Source organism: Corvus kubaryi, unplaced genomic scaffold (assembly GCF_017639235.1).
Source record: "Corvus kubaryi isolate FWS band 111438036 unplaced genomic scaffold, C.kubaryi_AGA036_p1.0 70, whole genome shotgun sequence".
NCBI lineage: Eukaryota > Metazoa > Chordata > Aves > Passeriformes > Corvidae > Corvus > Corvus kubaryi.
The window spans coordinates 1484952-1504323 of record NW_024582058.1 but is presented as its reverse complement, the minus strand read 5'-3'; the positions used below and the strand labels follow the sequence as shown (position 1 = coordinate 1504323).

The window sequence follows — 19372 nt, the reverse complement described above, 5'->3', positions numbered from 1 at the left end:
TGATGTGCAGGGTGAGCAGGAGCAGCGCCCCGGCTGCGGCGGCGGCGGCCGCCGCGGCTCCTCCTCCTCCTCCGCCTCCTCCGCGGCCGCCGCCGCGGGGCCCTAAAGCCGCTCGGCTCAAGAGGATGGTGCGGCTGGCGGCCGAGCTGCTGCTGCTGCTGGGGCTGCTCCTGCTCACCCTGCACATCACCGTGCTGCGCGGCGGCGGCGGGGAGCCCCACGCCCCCACGGGCGCCGGCAACCACAGCCAGCGGCAGGTGAGTGCCGCCCCGCCTCCCCCACCACCCTCCCGCGTCCCCCGGGGCCGTCGGGGGCGGCCGGGCAGCGCGGGGCTGGCCGGGCTGTCGGGAGCCGGCGCCGTGCACCTGCCCCGACCGCCTCCTCCTCCTTCTCACGCCTCCCGCGCCTGTCCCGACCCCGAGGGTTCCCCCGCCCGAGGGCTCTCCCCGGGCGCGCACGGGGTGTCCCCTGCTCCCCTTGGCTTTACGCTGTCGGGGGCAGCGGTGGCAAAGGCAGAGCTGCTCCGGCGCCGCGGTTCGATGCGGTGCGGGAGGCGTCGGGGCGGCTCCCACGCGTGTTCCCGCAGCGGACGACGGCCGGCGCACCTGAGAAGTCTGTGGGGCAGGCGAGGGATGGAAGCAGCGGTGTCAGGCACAGCATGTCCCACCCAGGGCACCCCTTCGTGAGGGCACAGCAATCCCCACAGTTAGAGGGGAACAGATAGGTGTATGGTCTCGGGAAATACTGGAACAAAATGTATGGCTTTCCTTGGAAAGCGTCAAGAGACAGGCTGACAGCCCTGAAATAGGCAAGAAACTTAGGGTGATAAGTGCTTGTGATGTGAAGGACAGCGCTTGTGGCCCAGCCAGCCTTTTCCAGTCTTTTGAAAGACTTCTCCCATGAAACCAAACGGTGTTTTATGTCCTACAGAGGTAAAAGACTTTTTTTGTTCTGTTTCAGTGTTTTTGCAGGTGATTCTTTTTATTCAGTATCACATGTTGCCGTTCATTTATAATGGTTGGAGACAGCGATCAAAGCTGCAGAATCACCAACATCCCCAGACAAAGCTTGTAAATCTCTGGTCAGTTGCATGTGCCCTGACCAACTCTTTTCTCCTGTATCCAAGCGGTAAAAGAAAAATCATCTGCCAAGTCCCACGATGAACTGACAGAAAAATATCTAATTATTGTCACCATAAATTTATGTAAACCCTCCCTCGTCTGGATAAGACTCATAGCACCAGCAGAGTATAAAAGCACAAGGAGAACTAAGGAGAGTGCAGGCTGTACTGATCACTGTATGCGTGGGATCCCCAGCTGGTGGTCCACCAAATGAACCCGCTAGCTACAGGAGGGAACCCAGAGCTGCAGGCTCAACATCCCAGTCACAGCCTGCAGTCAGGTCCCCCTAACTCAGAAAACCTCCTGCTGAACTTGGTGGGAGTCCTGCTTGGGAGTGCTGAGCCGTGCACTTTGGTAAGGCCCCACTGTGCTGTCTCTGTTCTGAGCTGCAGTTTTATCACCGGCTTGACATTCCAGGATGGTTTTTTTTTTAGTATCTGCAAGATTTCTGGTAATAATGTTTTATAAATTATGCTTTCTTTCCTCATGGGCACTGGAAATGCCTTTTAAAATGATGTTCCTTGGAAAAGTAAATTTGGAGAGCTTTTTTATGAGGTGTTTGCTATCATTAGAATAAACCTGAATTTGGCTTTTCTTGACAGGCTTGTAACATAATGAGAGAAACATCTGGGCAAGTGGGAACTCTGGGTGATGCCATTTCCCTGAGGAGCTCCTTTTAGAGCACTATTGTAAGGTTAGGGTGAAACAAGAGGAAAATCATCTTCAGATAATTATCCTGGATTATTATCATTGTAGTTGGCTGTCTCATGAAAATTTGTAGCTTGTTGACTTCAAGAACTTTTTTCTGTCCAGTGATTTTTTACAGATTACCTTAATAAACTCTGTGCCTTTAAGCACTGTGATAGCTTTAGCAGTTCATATTTTCATGTTTTGCCATTTGTAGAATTGAAATTTTTATATACTTCCCAACTGAATTGATTCTGCAGTTATGTATTTGAGAGACTGTGTCTGTACAAAACATTATGGGGGGAAAGGATATTGATTAGAGCAATTGGTTAAACAGATGGAAGTCTATCAATTTTTTTTGTTTTTATAACTTCCAGGGATTCTATTGCTAGCTGGATTCTGTTGCTTTAGAAAGTTGCACTTAAGCAGGCGGATACTTCCATTCAGAGCATCACAACGTAAGATCTCAATGGGAAGTCTGCACTGGGATCTTCTGATTTTGACAGGTTTTAGGCTGTATCGTGGCATGTGCTGAAGTGAAATGCAAAATCCTGGTGCACTGCACTCCCAGGGAGAGAATCGGAGTGGGAAACAAAACTGCACAAATTCAGACTTAGAACTATCTCTCAGGGTTTTTCTGTCTTGGTAGGTCTGTGGAGAGGAACGATTGTGAGAAGTGAGTATGTCAGTGTTGCATTTGATGAAATTTCGTTTGAAGAAATGTGGCAAATCCAGGAAAGAGTAATCTTTGCAGCAACTCTTTATAGATGTCTTTCGACATGGCAAATTTGTATCAAAAGCCAGGGGCTTTTGATTATCAAACGTGGGGGATATGATCTGTTAGGACTTACGCACTCTGCACAAGTGAGGTGGTCAGAATTGGGTCCTTTTTACATAAAACGGATTCAGGAAGAATCCTTAGTAATCTTAAAATATTGTTGGAGATTAAAATAGTCTAAAACATTTGTAAGCATTTGAAGTCTGATTCATTAAGGGAGGAAGAGCTTCTCTTTCTCCCATCCCTTGGTCCATCAAATGAAGGAAGGATTTTGTAAGACAGGTTTTGATTTCTTTTGGTATTTCAGTTGGGTTAACCCCTGCAATTTATTAGACTGAGAGATGAAAGAAATATAGAAAAAAAACCCTTCCATCCTAAAATTAAACAAGTTATTTTTTCCTCCCTTTTGTTTTTCCCCTTTGGTGCCCTTCCCCAAGCTGTGTGTGCCTCCAGAGATTCCAGATGTCTGCGATTGTCTTGTGCCGCTGTGACTGGCTGTAAGGGAGCAGCAGTGAGAAGAAAATCCTGTTGTATGCCTGTGGTGCTCTTTGGGATGGGTGAGACACAAGCCCAGGCTCCCTTGGTTCACTGCTGCAGCAATGGTTGCTGGACCTCCGCGTGGCTGCGGCTTCATGCTGCTGTTAGAACTGGGTCGTGGCAGGGCAAACTAACACAAAATGGGAAATCCACACTGGAGTTGTAAAATAGCTCAGAGTCTTGAGTTATGAGAGGGACTCAACCTTGTGTTTCTCAATCAGATTTCATTCCCCTCCTTCCATCTCTTCCAATGGGGAAAAAGAAAAAGGAAAATTGGGGAGGGGGGAGATTTTGTCTGGTGAGAATTCTACTAGGTCTAATTTAATTAGCATCCAGAAGCTGTTGTGCAGCATCTTTATGAAATAAACAAGTACAAACTTTCTTTTCTGAAGAAGGGCAAATGAAGCCATATTAAGAGATGGAAAAAAGCATCTTGGGTATGTTTTTATCTTTTTACATGGTTCTAAAAGGAAGGGAAGCCTTGAACATAAATTTTGGAAGACATTTTTAATACTTTACGATGCTCTAAAATCTGTGCTTTCATTCTGAGAGAAAATATTTCATCACAAAGTTTATCCCCGTCACTTCTAATTTTTCCATAGCAGGCCTTGCACACCAAGAAAAACAGTGTTCCCACACCAAGAAAAATGACCTTGTAAAATGCAGTAACGGAGCCACCAACAATATATGCCATAGCACATGAACTCAGATTCTCCACTGCGGTACTTGCAGCAGTATTACATTAGCCTGAAACTCGGTAGTTGTGCTTAAAACTGGAGCTGCATAAGAAAACATAATTTGAAAAGCAGAACAATGCTGTAAACAGATTTTTTTCCTTCTAATCACCCTGCTCCTGCCCTTGCCCCCCTCTTCAATAAGCGTGCAAGCAATTACAGCGTGTCGGAAACGCTCTCTGAGCCCTACCAGAAGAAACACATTCTGCTGCTTATAAGTGGTTGCACAAGAGTCACTCTCCAAGCTGTGTGAGGAGCCCTTTACAGGGCTGAGCTCGTGATTTGCTCCCAAGATCCCCAGCTCAATGGCATGAGAAGTTTAGCAATGGTGCGCTGTCTGCTACCTTTGCTGGCGTGCATTTCAGCTTTTCAGGGCTTGTGCGCTCTTGCTGACCCTTGTACAGCATTCAGGCAATTTGCAAAATTATCTCCAGTCACATATGGTGGCATATTTCAGCTTTCTGGCTTCCTCAGTTAAGTAGGACTCAAGCTGTTTACTTTGGGAGTGTTTTAGACTGGCCTTTTTTAAAGCTTATTTGAGCTCTGGAGCTTTAAGTTTGGTTTGCTCTAATAGGAACCGATTGTCTAAGTCATCTTTGAAAACCTGTCGATTCCACGTTCTGCCTTCTTGTTTTCCTGACTGCCCGTAGCCTGGATAAGGTGCCAGTAAGTGGATGTACGTCGTGTATTTACTATGAACACTAAATCCTTCTCTGCCTCAAGAGAAGTTTATACATTACGTGAATAGTTTTCAGAGCAGGTGGCTTGTGAGTTGGGCAGGCTGATTCTCTGCAGCCCAAAGTCTCTCTTGGGGAGGTGGTTCCTCATCGCAGAGGACACTGTTTCATGCTTTTTGGCAGTGACAGTGAAACCTGCCTGTTCTCAGCAGGCTTTTCTGTGTAGGTTCTTAACTGAAGTTCACCCTTTGGCATATGTTCCTCCAGTTATGCACGAAGATTTAGCAGTGGCTTAGTCCACGTGCAGTTCATTCTCTCATCTCCCAAGGGAGGGAATTATGTGTGCTCTTTAGTGGTTTTGCTAGTGGGCTGTGGCTTGTTCCAGGATCCAGGGGGAAGGAAGGGTGATTAGCTTTACGTGTACTGCTGCTGCATGCATGGAAGCAAAGGATAAAATGGGAAACAAGGGTGAAGGACTCAGACTGCTGCACTGAGCAGAGGACCATTTTCTGGCATCCATTGCTCCCAGGAGAGATTCTTTCACATTTCAAACCCAGCTCCCAGAAATCTCCAGAAAGTGTTAATTACATTTCTCTTCATACCTATCACTTTGATTAATTTCCTAGCAAACTCAGGTCCTTGGTGGAAAAGAGCTACTATACCTTCAGGGTAGGATGTGGCAAGATTTTTGGTATCTTAGACTACTGCAATAATTCAGAACCGGTATTGAAGAATATTTTATTTAGTTGTGGCTGCAAGGAGCAATGTTAGGCAGGTATGAATGTAACTTCCTGAATTAAATTTTACCAAGATGTTTGGATGAGGCATACTTTGCTAAACATCTCTTCAGCTCAACAGCTAACAGTTACTGCACTGCTTATCCTGGATCATCACTGATAAATACCTGGCATTAAATCACAAGGTGCCTCTCTATTTTGTCTCTGGAACTATAGATCAGAGCAGTTTTTTCCTAGTGCTTCATGCTGAATAGTCTCTTTGAGTTATTTAGTTCTGTTTTGAGCAAGATTTAGGATTGTTTTCCAGCTTTTTATAGTATTGAGCTTGTTGTAAGAAAAAAGCAGAGTGTGTGTTGTTCTAAATTCATTCTGGGCCATCACAGTGTCTTCATGTCCATTCCCATGGTCCTGGAGCCAAACACAAAATGCAGTGGCTACTACAGGGAGAGGTCCAGTGACATTCCTTGTTTTGCCTTTCTCTTCTCTCAGTTGATCCTTACCTGTGCTCTAGGGCTGTGTGTGAGAGTGGAAGGGTTAAAGGCAAACCTGCTACCAGGGCCTTGAGCCCTCCAGCCAGATGGATGACTCATGGCAATGCAAGGAGTGGTGGGTTTGAGACTGGCTCCTGGGAAAGTCTAGAGCTGTAGTGATTGCCCTTGGTGAGAGCAGAGGTCAGGTGTAAGTACACAGAGATCCTGGATGGAGCTGCATTGGTACTTTCCACTTTGTTTCATCTAACTTGGACAGCCAGCACTAGTTCTGGAGTAGCTTTTATTTTTAACTCTTTGTTGATCATATAGAGAATCTTGTTCTACACAGGAGGAACACAGTTGGTCATGGCAGCTGCAACAGTGACACAACCACACTGCTCCTGACCCCTTGCTCTTACCTGATCAGCACAAAACTCTCCTTCGCTTCTCCTGCTTCAGTTGCCAGCCCTTAGGTTCAGTAACATTTCCCTGTTCTGTCCTTTCCTAATGCCAGCTGTCCACAAAAACAGGAAGCCTAGAGCCACAGCTCTTCTGGTGGCCTCAACAATTTCATCACTGTGTGGTGCTGGTCAGTGTGTACTGTTAGGACCTGCAGGTAGGTAGCTGAGCCCCAGTACTTAAAGGTTCAGCATACTGAGCTGTTTGACACCTTGCTCTCCTGCAGAATTCCTTTGCTGAGCAGACATCTGTTTAACCAATCCAGGTTATGTTGAATGTAAATTGGGAACTGTGGTTTGAATTCAGCATTGTTCTTTTGTCTCTACTCATATCTACTGCATCTCTGTATCAGTAATCAATGCTGAATTGTTCCAAAATGGTGGAAAACACCGTCAAACAATGGAAGAATTGTCGATAAGGTGGAAACGCCGGCTGTGTTATGTCACAGCATCTGAAAACTTCATAGAAAGTGAAATGCAGAAGGCAGTAGTATTGATAATGATGCAGACAATGCAGGCTTGGCCTTCCAATGTAATATGTATGTTTGAAAAGCTTTCTGAAGTCGTATGTGATAGAGATGGCTTCTGAAAACCCAGTCATCGGTATGTATTCCAGTGGGAAGAAAAAATCAGTTTGAAAATCTCTAGGTTTTTTCAGATGCACAGATTTGTGAACATTCATGCTTAAGAATTTCTCCTTTGTTTTCCTTTATTATGTAAAAGTGCACATAGTACAAGTAGTGCTAGGAAATAATTTTGCCGTACTTTTCTTATGCTTACATTCTTCTGCATCACTTTAAAATCTTGAAATACACTCATATTTCAAGTATATAGACAGACAATTGAGATGTTTCCTTACACAAGCATAAACCTAAAAAATTGAAGCAATGTAGTTTTGCTTTGTGCTTACATCCTGATTTAGCAGCTTTTGCAGGTTTACCTGTCAGAGTTGGTTGCTTTATGCTCTTCTGTGTGCTTTGCCAGTCTTCCTTGCAAACAGATGTGGTAGTACCCAGTTGTGCCTCATTTGTTCTCTTCACGGTGTTGGGTAGTGCTTATTTGGCCTTTTTGTTACGACTCTTACCTTGCTGTCTGCTTTAAGACTGCACTGCATAAAAACCCTTTGAATTGAATGAATAATGTTCAGTTTTCAGAAAGAAGACTTCTTAAAAGTATTATTTTTCAGTGGTATCCTTTGTTTTTCCTTATTTTACTTTTCAGATCTCAACCCAAGCTTATGGATGTTGAGGTTCCAGTATTGTGGTGTAGCTTGTGAGCGATGTGCAGCGCAATGAGTCTCCAGTCTGAATGGAGGCACTGTCACAAATGAATAATGAAGTGTAACTTTAAAGTGAAAAATACAAAGTGCTTTAGTAAAAGGCAGAAGGAAGCACTCAATGATGCAGTGGTTACTGTTGCTCTTTAAGGCCATTGTGCCTATTTTACAAGTTTTAAAAGACAGTAAATGCCAGGCTAAATTCATAGTCCAAAGCATAGAGATGAATAACATTTCCAAGAAACAGCGTAGTGAGCTCATTGGTACATCACCAAGAGCAGAATATTTCCAGTGTTGGTATTTCCATGTACTTTTGATTTGAAATACCAGAAAAAGAAAGAAAACAAAGTAAAATGTAACTTATTATTGTAATAAGGGATGGCTCGCCACAGTGGTCACTTCTGTGGCACTGCAATGCTTGGTTAGAGGAGCTGGTGTGGGCGGTACTGGTAAGCAGTTCCTTTATCCTTTTGTCCTTGTTTTTCAAGTGCTTGGAGAACTCATAGCCATGGGTCATATCTTTTTTATCCTTCTCTTCTAGCAGTCTAACAAGATGAAAGCAGGCCTGGAGTTGTTCACCTCTAAGCCTTTAATGTATGGAGGTGCTCCTGAAGATGAGAGGGGAAAATCAGAGATGAAACCTTTCTCTCACACTCTTGGTGGAGTCAGTGCACATTGAAAGGCAGTATGAGTTCAAACATCCCTTGGCTTTTATGCCTCTGTGCTAGACCTGCATTCTCAGTGTGTTTAAATTGACCTTGCTCCACTGACTTCCACAAAGCAAGACAAGTCAATGATTTGTGTCAGCTGCAGAGGCAAGATCCTCTTGAATATGAATCTTTCACATCTCAGTTTTTCTACAGAACTGATAAGCACATAGCACATGTCCACCCATATAGACAAGCTGGGCCCTGGTGTGTGGCTTTCTTCATGTTGCATGAATTAATTTCCATCTGTTATGTTTCATTGCACTGAAAAATCCAGGACTGTTTGTTCCACGGTAATTCTTCCTTGAGAAGATTAACATTTCCTCTTTGCCAGGGCTGTGGAGATCGGTTCTCATGACAAAACCAGAGAGTTCTGTGTACGTGTCTATAAAAACCAAATAGTGCCCCATCTGTTTCTGCCACTGGGGCTGCTCTAATAAAAGAGGATTTCTCCCCTTCTAAGGAGCAGCTACTGAGTCCATGTTGTCCATGGGACAGGTTTAGCTTCCCAAATGCTCCCTTCAGGCATCTTGCCTTTGCATTCCCATTGGGTTGGGTGCTCAGGTACTGAGGTTGGGCACTCATTTGAAACACTTCCTCTAGTAGAGGAATGCCCAGGAATGCTGAGCAGGAGGTGGGGTCTTTTGTGTTGGAAGAGCTGTGTTGCAGGCTGTGATGAAAAGAGGAGGTGGCTGATGGCAGAGAAATCATAACAGAAATAAGACGGAAGAGAATCTAGTGATAAGACAACTATTTTTTTTTTAAGCTAGTGCTTCAAAAATTAGTTACACAGCTTTGGTATCTTTATTGCCTTAGAAGTAACCCAGCAGCAGCAGTTTTTGCCTGAAGAAACCATAATTACTCTACTGGAAGCAGCTGCCAAAGTTTACTACAGATAAAACATAAATTTGCTTGGTTTTACCTGCCATATGCACCAGTGCAGGACTTCGAAATCAGTATGGGGTTGGTCTCAATGTAACATTAGTAACCAGATAGTTAGTAATGTCTGTTTGTACAAGCTACCCAAAGAAACAAAAAGGATTAAGAGTTAAAAACAAAAAATGAAAACCATAGCTGTCTAGCACAGATTCTGTAACACCATGATTCTATACTCACCTCCTTCATCATGTAAATTGTTTACTCACTACTTAATTTCATAGCCAGAAATTATTCAGCTTCTATTTAGCAACATGATAGCAAAAAACTGTCACGTCTTTCATGTCTATGCTTACAATTCTCTTCTGAAAGTGCCTCTGGAAGTTACCTCAGTAATCAGACTGGAGTTGTTTAAGATGCAGTCTATATATTGGCATTTTGTGCTCCTGATTTTAAGATTCTCTGGACTGAAGAAGTCTATAAAGGCTTGCTGCAGAGAGCAGGCTATAACAAAGCAGTTAACAATTCTCATGACATGAATGCTGCCATTTCAGTTTATTTGAATGACACTGGCATTCTGTCTTAAATATATTGCTTTTTATTAGTTGGTTGGGGTTTTTTTGAAATCAACTCAATATGAGGCATGGGTATGCATCTTAGCTAAACTATAACCTAGCCAGTCCATGCCTTTTGCCCTGTGAAGTACCCAGAGTTTTTCAAAACATGTAACCACAGTGATATTTTTATAAAGGAATGTTCACCTCATGGGATTTTTTTAAGGTGTTCTATTTTTTTTCCAAGTTACAGCTTCACTTTATTGTACATGATGTCCAATAAAAAAGATATATGTCTGCGATTGGACTTTGAAAAAGGGCCATGGTGCCTATTCCATTTAAAGGGAATGAAGTCAAGCAGTAAATTTGCTGGTCGCCCTTTTCATATTGACTGTATCTTGGCCAGCAGTTGGTCTTTGATGTTGTAACAATAGAGCAAAGGCAGAGGAGGAGGAGGATTAGGACCTCCATAATATAAAAATAAGCCTGCATTCATCATGATTTTTATAGAGCACAGTCCCTGCCTACTGGAGGTTTGCAGTATAGACATAATGTTCTGCAGAAGAGTATGGCAACTTTAACATTTGCAGGTGGTTTACAATTCATCCATCATTAGTCCTACCATTTCTTCTTTATTCAGTTTGTTTAGTTCAGCATTTAACTCTTCCTATCTTGTTATTGCTTTCTACAATAGGAAAGCAGATGTTTGTCAGGACAGAGCTGCTGGAGTATTATTTTCCATAATGGGAGTTGATCATCGTGTTATTTATGAACGGCTCACTGCAGCTGGCCAATAGAGTGTCTACTCCTCACCTTGTGCTTTAGAGTCCAGGCTTTTATGGGGAAAGAACAGGGGGCTTCATATGTGTACGTCTAACATTTGTGAATATACATCTCAAACACGACCCAGGGCAGCCACACTGCCTGTGTCTTCAGGCGCATTGGAACAATAGTGCCAAAGATTTCCAATGAGCTGTGTAGCCTGATAGAGCCCTGGAAATTTTGATATGTATTGAAATGGTAGCAGCACCAGCTCTCAATCCAAATATGCCAGGGGAAATGGGTCATCCATTTCCTGAAAATGTTTAAGGTACCAAGATGTGCTGAGTGCTGGTGGGAGCAGATAGGCTTCAAAATGTGAGCAGACCTTGGAAAGAGGCAAATAATCCATAATGTGCTGTTGTAGCTTTGTGTGTAGCATGCATAGCAAATGTGGAAGGCAGCATGAAAGGAGTGTTCCCAGGGATGCAATGATGGCAGCAGCAATGAGCATTCTGCAAGGGGATCCACATCAGAAGCCCAAAGGCAGCTCTTAGGAAACCATCTGGGGCTGCATCAGATTAAATTGCTGTACTACACCCAATTCCAGTGGCTCTTGCTTAAGACATGACCCTGAAGTCTCCTGACAAGGCAAAACACCTGGAAGCTTGTCTACCAGACTCCAAAGACACCCGACCCAAGGAAGGGAAGGGGTGGGGGGAAGATGCCAATCCGTGGTGCATTTGACAGTTCAGCACTTGATTTAGGGTTGTATCCTGTGCCTTCTAGGTGTTCAGATTAGACTGGTGAGTTCAAACTCATGAACAAGTCACTGCTTGCCAGCTGAGCTGCAGTAGCTCCTTAGATGTTTTATTCCACCTTCATCCCACACAAAATACAAGGTGACTTTATACTTATTAGTAAGTCAGCACTGAGCAAACAAGCCCTGCCTAGAGCTCTCACCGGCATGACAGCACTCTGTCCTCAGACCAAGCGCTCCATGGTCACCAAACGCATGGCTCGTCAGTGGGGAACCTGGGTTTTAGTAACCATCTACCATGGCAGCCATTGGAGAGGCAACATCTGGTGCAGAAAATGCACACATGCTATTCTGTGCTCAGCTCTGTGTGTCCATCGAACCCAGACACAGCGCTGTCTTGGCTGTTTCTGCTTTCCTCAGCTGATAAAAGCAAACTATGTGAGGCTCAGCCAGTGTAAGGTGGGAGTTCTGGCTAGTTAGAGGCACCACCTAGTGTTTAAAAGGGTTTGCCCTTGAGAGATCAATAGCTCTGAAAAAGCTGCTGAAATCCTTCAGTGGATGTGAATTTGATTCCTGCTCTTCTTTGATCTGGCATTCATGGCATTTTGAATAATGTAAATCAAAGCTGCCTTTCTCACCTACCCATCCCTCTTTCTTCTTCTGTCTCCTAAGAGGATCATTTTTTCATGTTCTTAGGAATACAGCTTTGGCTGTCTTAACATCAAGATAAAATGAACTCATTATTTGCATAACATCAGAGGAAGGGCCAGATTAATACCGCCTCTCTGATTTTTTTCCTTCCTTTATCCTATTCCTACAATAAAATACAAGAAGTGTTTGCACATATATGGACTAAGTGGGGGAAAAGAGCCGCATATGCCAATTCCCTGATACGCACTGCTATCATTGATAAAAGGAGACACGATTACATTGTTATATTGGGTTATAAACCCCATAATACTACCATGACAACTATTGCAGTTGGCTTGTAGCAGCTGTATGAGGAGAAAATATATATATTTATCTCTTTAGCAGAGTTAAGTAGCTGGAAGTGAGTTCTGAGCCATAGCCTTCAGTGTCTCTGCTGTATCTGCTTTGGGATCTCTGTATAGAGCTGTTGTCCCTCCCTGGATCTGGTTTATCCACCAGGGTCTCATCTCTGTTCCTCAGCAGAGGAGGTGAGGATACACAAAACTGAGCTTCTTATCTTTCCTCTCCTACGATGCTTTTTGCCTGCTCCCATACACTTTATTGTCAGTGGCGTCTGGGTGGCTTCTGGTGCTATGTTATAGCAAGTTTGAAAAATAAAACCATTTATCCTAAAAATAGCTAGAACTAACTAGTGATCATGGGGTGGAGGGGAGACAGAAATGAAGATATTTTCATTTCACGTAAGTGTCAGATTCAAAAGCATCTGCCTTGTTCAGTGTATGTATGGTATTCATTTCCTGTCTGCAGTCGATTGGAATGCCCCCCGAGTCGTTTGAAATTGAAAATCGAGTCATGCTTCTTTAATCAGCTCTAGGAAATAGCCCCCTCCCTTACTGTTCTAAGAAAAATTATGTATACATGCATAGAATTCATAATACAAAAAGGCCATGCTTGGCTCCAGGGCAAATCCTTTCTCCCCTCTTAGACAGAGAAGGGTCTTCACTGTGTCTTGCCATGGTGTGCTGCCTATCTACTCACTTGCTCTTCTTCCCCATCATGTCACTGGAGGGAGGCCTTTCTCCTGTGTATCCACATCCTCTGGTTTCTTGATCTGTCACTCGGGCAGCTCAAGGACGTGGAGCAAGAGAGCATGATGTCCACTGCTGATGGCTTGATATGAAACCACAGCAAGTATTGCCTCTGTGTGCAGATGCCATTTATGCTAATTACTTCCAGTTGCTCCTGTATCAGTCTCCAAATTTTCCTAAATGGAGAGGGTAAAGCCATGCACTTGAAAGAGTATTTCCCTGCAGGAGCTGAGGTGCGTGGTCGTGAGGCAGCTGCTCAGATTTCTACTGCTGTTTTGCTGTAAACTCCTGGGTGTAGTAACCCCTTCCAGCGAGTGTTGTGAGGCACATAGTCGGTGCATAGATATTGAAGGTAAACAAACACTGCCTTTCCTCTGCCTTCACCCTCTCCCTTCCATCCAAAGGAAAGTGAGTACTGGTGGGGAAGGCAGCTAAGGGAGAGGCACATAAATTATCTCACAGCGATTTGATGGTGTGTGTGTTTTGAGCACCAAGACTCAAATGATTTGCCTTTTTTCAGGCACAGGAGTAGCTTTGCCAGAAGCACAGGAAACATCATGTTTTTGGAATATAACACTTGTCTGCTTTCTTGCTTTCCCGTTATTAGCTTTTGCTTATGTGATGAAGTCATCATGTAACTTTTAGTCCACAGGGACTAAACACTTTCTAGTCTCTAAAAACATCTGCCAGTTAGCACAGCCAGAGTCATAGACACTTTTGAAAGCATAGGGTGGATATTCAGTGGCATATGAGAGGGAGACACACAGGCTGGGAATAGCTGTTTCTTTGAAACTAACAGCTGAAGGCAACTTTGGAAATTGAAAAGGCTTCAAGTAAGGTTACTCTTTTAGCTAGGGAGAGATGAAAACTTTACTTATTAAAGCTGGTTCACCTAGTGAAATCCCAGCCGTAGTGATTTAGTGGAATAAACTTGCAAAAGGACATAGTTTAAAACCCAGGAAAATAACTTAAGATGTATGTTTGTTCTCCTTCACTTACACTGACGTTGTGTGTGCTGACCTGCAAAGCCTGACCAAAGAGTTGTGTACAAAAAGTATTAATATTCTGGATTTCCTTTGCAGTTTTGATCGCAGCTTAAGGCAGCTTTTCCCATTTTGTTGGAACCCAATGTGTAAATTATGATGCAGGTTTCAGATGATGGGTGAGATTAAACTAGTTTAATTCAATTTCGCCAGGGTAAAAGGCAATTCTGTTTGAAGCTTTATTTTACTACTGACTTTTTGCAAGTCTTTAATGAAATCTAAATAGAATTAGAACTTTCAAAGAATTTGCATTTTGGCACCACAAGTTGTTGGAATCAAATACTTGGGCTACTCTTCAGTTGTACCTTTGCCTGTTCAGCCACTAAATCAATTTGTCCTGTGTGGAGAGCTCCAGCCAGGCAGTGATTACAGGAAAGAACTTTAGAGTAATGAAGAGTAACTAAATGTTTACCAGCAGCTTAGGCAACTGAAAATATCTGTTAACTACAAGCAAAACTTGGCACTGAGAGTCTGTCAAAGCCCTACACAATTTAATTCTGTGTGCTTGGCTGTCCCCTGGATGGCTGAGTATCTGCTGAAGAACAAAGCACCAGTGTTGTACTACATTAGAAAATTTGCTAAAGGGCCTCTGTTTTTTTCCAGCAGATATTGAGCTGTAATCACCACCAAGTTTCTATTATCAAAGTGTTTATACAAACTGGCAATTCTTCACCTCCAAGCTGAACCATACTGTTTGTATTTTCCAGCTGAATGAAAACATGAAATACAAGCAAACAACAGAGCATAAAAAATAGCTGTGATGTGAAATGTGTCCACAGCATGCAGCAAAAGGTTGCCAGATCTGAGCATAATATGGTTGGTTTTCTCCTTAAGCTCAGAGTTAAAAATATTGTCTGCCAGAACAATTCAGATGTGGACCCACTGTTTGCCAGCATGGTATGGAGGAGGCAGGAAGCTTGGTGAGCGAAACTGCCAAGCAGAATCTCATCAAAGGATGGACCAAAGCTTGATGACTGCAAGTGAATAAACTGGCTCAGTGGAGGAAGAATGGTCTTAGAGCTGCTCTGGCACTTGGGGTGTATCAGTTCGAAAGGTTCAACAAGGCAACAGCCTTTTCCTCCGCCACGGAGGGTCCTGACGTAGTGTTGGCCATGTGCCTCCAAAGGGCTCTCTGGGACTTCCTAGGTGTGAAGGGGCCCTCAACCCTACAGCCCGAGGATCTCTGCAGTATCCTGGCTACACGTTCAGTTCTCAAGATTTTCTATGTAGCCATGAGGGCTACACCAAGAAGTTTTTAGTTGTAGAAGCCCTAAAATTCAAAAGGTGTGACTCTGCGATAAATGTGCCTGGATGCTTTGAGATGCTGGTTCTGCTGTATGCAGCTCCTACAGGCTATTTCAGCATAAGGCAGAAAACCAGCTGTGGTGGACTGGGTGTGTGCTGGGGCATCCCAAGCACCTCACTGTGCTGCTGCTGGCACCCAACATCTACAGAGACCACTGCTCTAACAGTGGCTGTGGATCGATGTCTACCCTGAACTTCTTACTTGCAACAGTATTTGTGACTCCCTCCTGTTCTCCACAGAGACAAAATCACTTCAAGAGCCATACAGCCCCTGAAGCTTATGTGTCTCAGAGCAGTATGCTGTGGGATCACTGGATTTGGTCTTTGCATGGCCACTTAGTCGCACAGACAGAGGTACTGCAAGTTAGAACTGCATACAGTGTCGTTTTACCAATTTTGCTGGAGAGTTGGAGAATAATAGAGAACTACTAAAACATAGGCCATGATTAACAGAACTTTATTATCATTATTACTACCAACTGTTATCAGTGATTCATCTTTTATTTGCACAATGTTTAAAGCAGATGCTCTATTTTGGACCTGCATAGTGAAAACAATTGTGTACATGCAAGCCAATGTCATCTGCTTTAAATTATTTATTAGCAGTGACTATCTCAAATGCGTTACTTATTTTTGAAACTATTAGTTTGTGCAGTTTTCTAAAGATAAGTAAGGTTTTTCACTTCACTGCTATATGTGAGTGTGGGGCAAGCTCATTTTAAGAAAAAATGAGAATATTTTAGTAAGGGAGTGGTTGCTGTGACACCCCTCTGGTCTGACTTTCTGTCTGAGTGCCTGGACTGTATGTGGCATTAATCATAAAAGAAATCTTTCTCTGTGTATCTCTGATAATGTTTCTCAGCTGTTAACCTCACTGCCTGCTTCTCTAACACTGTCCACATACCTCGCCCTGATAGGTCCCGAGCTGCTTACATTCATGATAGATGAAAAAAATAAATAAACTCCAGGAATTAGATCACCCAAGTTTGTTACACGTCTTGGATCTCTGGAGGTGAGAGTCTCATGTAGTATCCTGGTGTGTTACTCGGCCTCCCCAGACTGCTAAATGCTAAAGTGATCGTTTAAAAACCCACGACAGCCTTCAAAATGAAAACAATCTGTTTGGGCAGGTGAGAAATGAAACCAGTCCTAATGGCTATAATGGTTTTCTGTGAAGGCCCCAGGCCTCATTTTGTCTCTGATAGCAATATAATCTTTTATAGCGTCTGTGAAGTTTCCTAATAAATAAAAGTTCCTTGTTGCTGGTGGTTGAAGATGCTGTACAGGTGCATCATGAAAGTGCAGTGACAGACCCTCGGTTTTCAATTCAAGACCTCTTGTCAAGATCATTTTACAAGACATTTCAAAGGAGCATACAAGAAATAAGAAAGCAATGTAGCTGCAGCAGGAATTTAGTAATAGATTCCCTTGCTGCCTGGGAGCTGTTAGAATGTAAGTTGTATCAGTTTTCCAAAATCCTCTCGACTCCATAATTAGCAGTGCTTGTAAATGTGCCCTTACTTTGGTAAGTGGGGAGTGAATGAAGGAAAGTAATAAATATGAAGGACAGAGAAAGAGCAACTGCTTCATAATATTTTCTGTAGCTACAGTCATTCCTCACTTATTCTCGGTTGTTTTTCCAGAACTGGAAATGGTGTTAAAATAAGGAAGAGAGGAGGGAGATCAACTTCTTGCTTGCCAAAATTGCAGAGAAATTCCTTTTTCCCCTAGTTTGGTATTTTGACAAGTTCCCATTTCTGTTTAGCTTCTCTGTGGGGAAGAGAAACAGTACATTTCCCTGCAGCTCATGTCTATCATGACAGAGGGAGAAACATCATGGGAAGGCCAAGGAGGGCGTTAAAATACCGGTCTGATTATTGAAGAGTTAAGCTGCAGTATCCGGCAGAACATTTTTCCTGCATGCAGGATTGTCTCTTGGGGCCTTAAACCCTGCCATAGTGCAAGTCCCACCTGGATCACCAACACGTAAAATTATCCTCACAAAATCCCTGTGAATTGCACTTCTTTTGTGGTTTATAGATGGACACAAAGACATTCATACATACTGACCTACTGCCCTCCCTTTTTCAGAGACGGGTGTTGCAAGGTGCATTACTCTGTAATGCAAATAATGTGTCAGATTCTCTCTCAAGGGTTTATTTCATTGTCTTGTCACACAACTGTGGATTATATGTTCCTGCCCTTATATACTGTCCACACTTGGAACACTCAAAAATCCTAAGCTGTTTTTGTATTAGGTTCTTCTATAATTATCTGATCCCATGGGGCTTGCAGAACTGTAGCTTACAGCCAGGATGAGTAACCTCTCAAAATCATCTTAATGGAAAGTTTAAACATTGTGAATAATCCTGTTAAATGAAGGGGGAAAAAGTGTTTTATCTTAAAATATTTAGAGCAGATGCATCATTTGAGTAAGAAACCAGTGTGCCTGAATTGGAAATGTCATAACTTCAAAGAAACTGAGTCAGTAGTTCTGAATGAAGTGACATAGCTTTTAAAGGAAGGCAAGCAACACTGCTTTCCCAAAAGCATCAGGAATAAAATTGTGTACACCTAAAAATAAATAGCATGAAATATAAACATGAGAAATAATGTAAAAATAAGAAGAGAAGAATATCCCCCCTGAAAAAAAAAAATTAAATTTCATCTATTAGCTTTGAAATATAAACCCTGTTTTCTTCAGAAAGGATGCTGGCATTGCAATAAGGACAAACTTTTGCCTGCTAGATGGGTCTTGGAAGAACCTTTGCAGAGCTAATGCAGTAGCACAGGGTGAGCACGGTCTTCTCTTCACACGCAGTTTAAGCTCACTTTTATTTGTGGCAGCCTCTTTAATCTTTTTACCAGAAATACACATTTCTAATACTGCAGATCAGCTTAGACATGACACCAAGAAGTATCTTCCTAAAAAATGGACATCTCTTCATTTTATTGACTGGAAATAAATGTCCTTTCACTCGTGGTACTATCAGCAGATAACTGGAATGATCACACATGCTGAGCATTTCCATTTGCCTGTGTTGCAGTACGATACAGAGGCCCAAGGAGCCCTATCTTGGGCTTTCCTAGTGTAAAAGGGACTGAGAGACAGCACTGCCTCTAGGTAGAGCACACACTCTTTAACCTGGGTCATTCCTGCCAGGCATTAGTCAACCCTGCTCTTGAAGTCAAGCTCCATGTCCCACTCACTGTCTGCTCTGGGGCTTGGAAGTTGCTGCCATCAGAAATGTGTACCTGATGTGTCACTGGGGTCTCTGGGTCGTGTCCACCCTGAGCAAGCAGGGTGGCCCATCCTCCCTTGCCTGCAGCAGCCTTTGGGATGCAGCAGTTATCTTGTCCTCCCTCCGTTTTTCTTTCCAATGTCAAGCAGCCCCGTCGTGCTCGGTCTGTAATTAATGACAGTCCCTGCCCCAAGCAGCTTGGTAGTGGGCCCGATCAGCCTGATGTCATTACCTCACCATGACAGTTTCCTAACTAACTCCATGTGATATTCCATCTGTCTGACACTATTAAAAACTTTTTATATAGCCGTTATTATTGTAGTTGCTGAGCTCCCCGCAAACATCTCAGTGAGGAAGGGAAGTGCTGTTATCCCCACCGAGGCACCAGCAGACCATGACCTGTCAGGATCACACACCAAGTCTTGTCAGAGGCTTAAATGTGGGTCTCCAAAGGCCTGGGTCAGCTCTAGCTGCATGGTATGTTAATGTGGAGGATCAGGATGCTCCTGAGGGGGCAGGCAGATAGGGAAAGTATAAAATTGTATGTGAGAATTTTATTAGTTTTTAATAAAATCTTACTTTATTTTTAATAAAGGTAAGATTATGGGCATGATACCCCAGTAAAAGTAGTTAAGTACCACTTTTTTTTTGGCTCCTGACTGAAGTAATTTAATCACAGCACTATTACACCCTGTTGTTAGTGAGACACAATTGAAAAGCCATTTAATCCTCATGCACCAAGCATGTTAAATTCTGTCTGAAAAGTGTTAAGTTAAAGCACTAGCATATGAGTAAGGAACCTAAAGTTAGCTAAGTGGCCCTCAGTTTCGTTTCCCAGAGCTTGCTGCTGTGTGATGTGCTTTCTGCTTTATATTGAATAATGGGTGGGCCACCAAAGGCATCTGAAAGTCC

The 19372-nt window shown here is 43.2% G+C and overlaps 1 protein-coding gene across 2 annotated transcripts in view; it reads left to right on the top strand.

Moving 5' to 3' along the window:
• Positions 1-19372, top strand: part of ISM1 (isthmin 1) — a 40513-nt gene that overhangs the window by 1323 nt on the left and 19818 nt on the right. Inside the window, exon 3 of one of the 2 annotated variants that reach the window (XM_042049332.1) lies at positions 11-257. In XM_042049332.1, the coding sequence (XP_041905266.1) occupies positions 11-257 (247 nt within the window). Of the gene's footprint in view, positions 1-10; positions 258-19372 lie in introns of those variants that run through there. The other variant, XM_042049331.1, reaches the window with a different exon arrangement.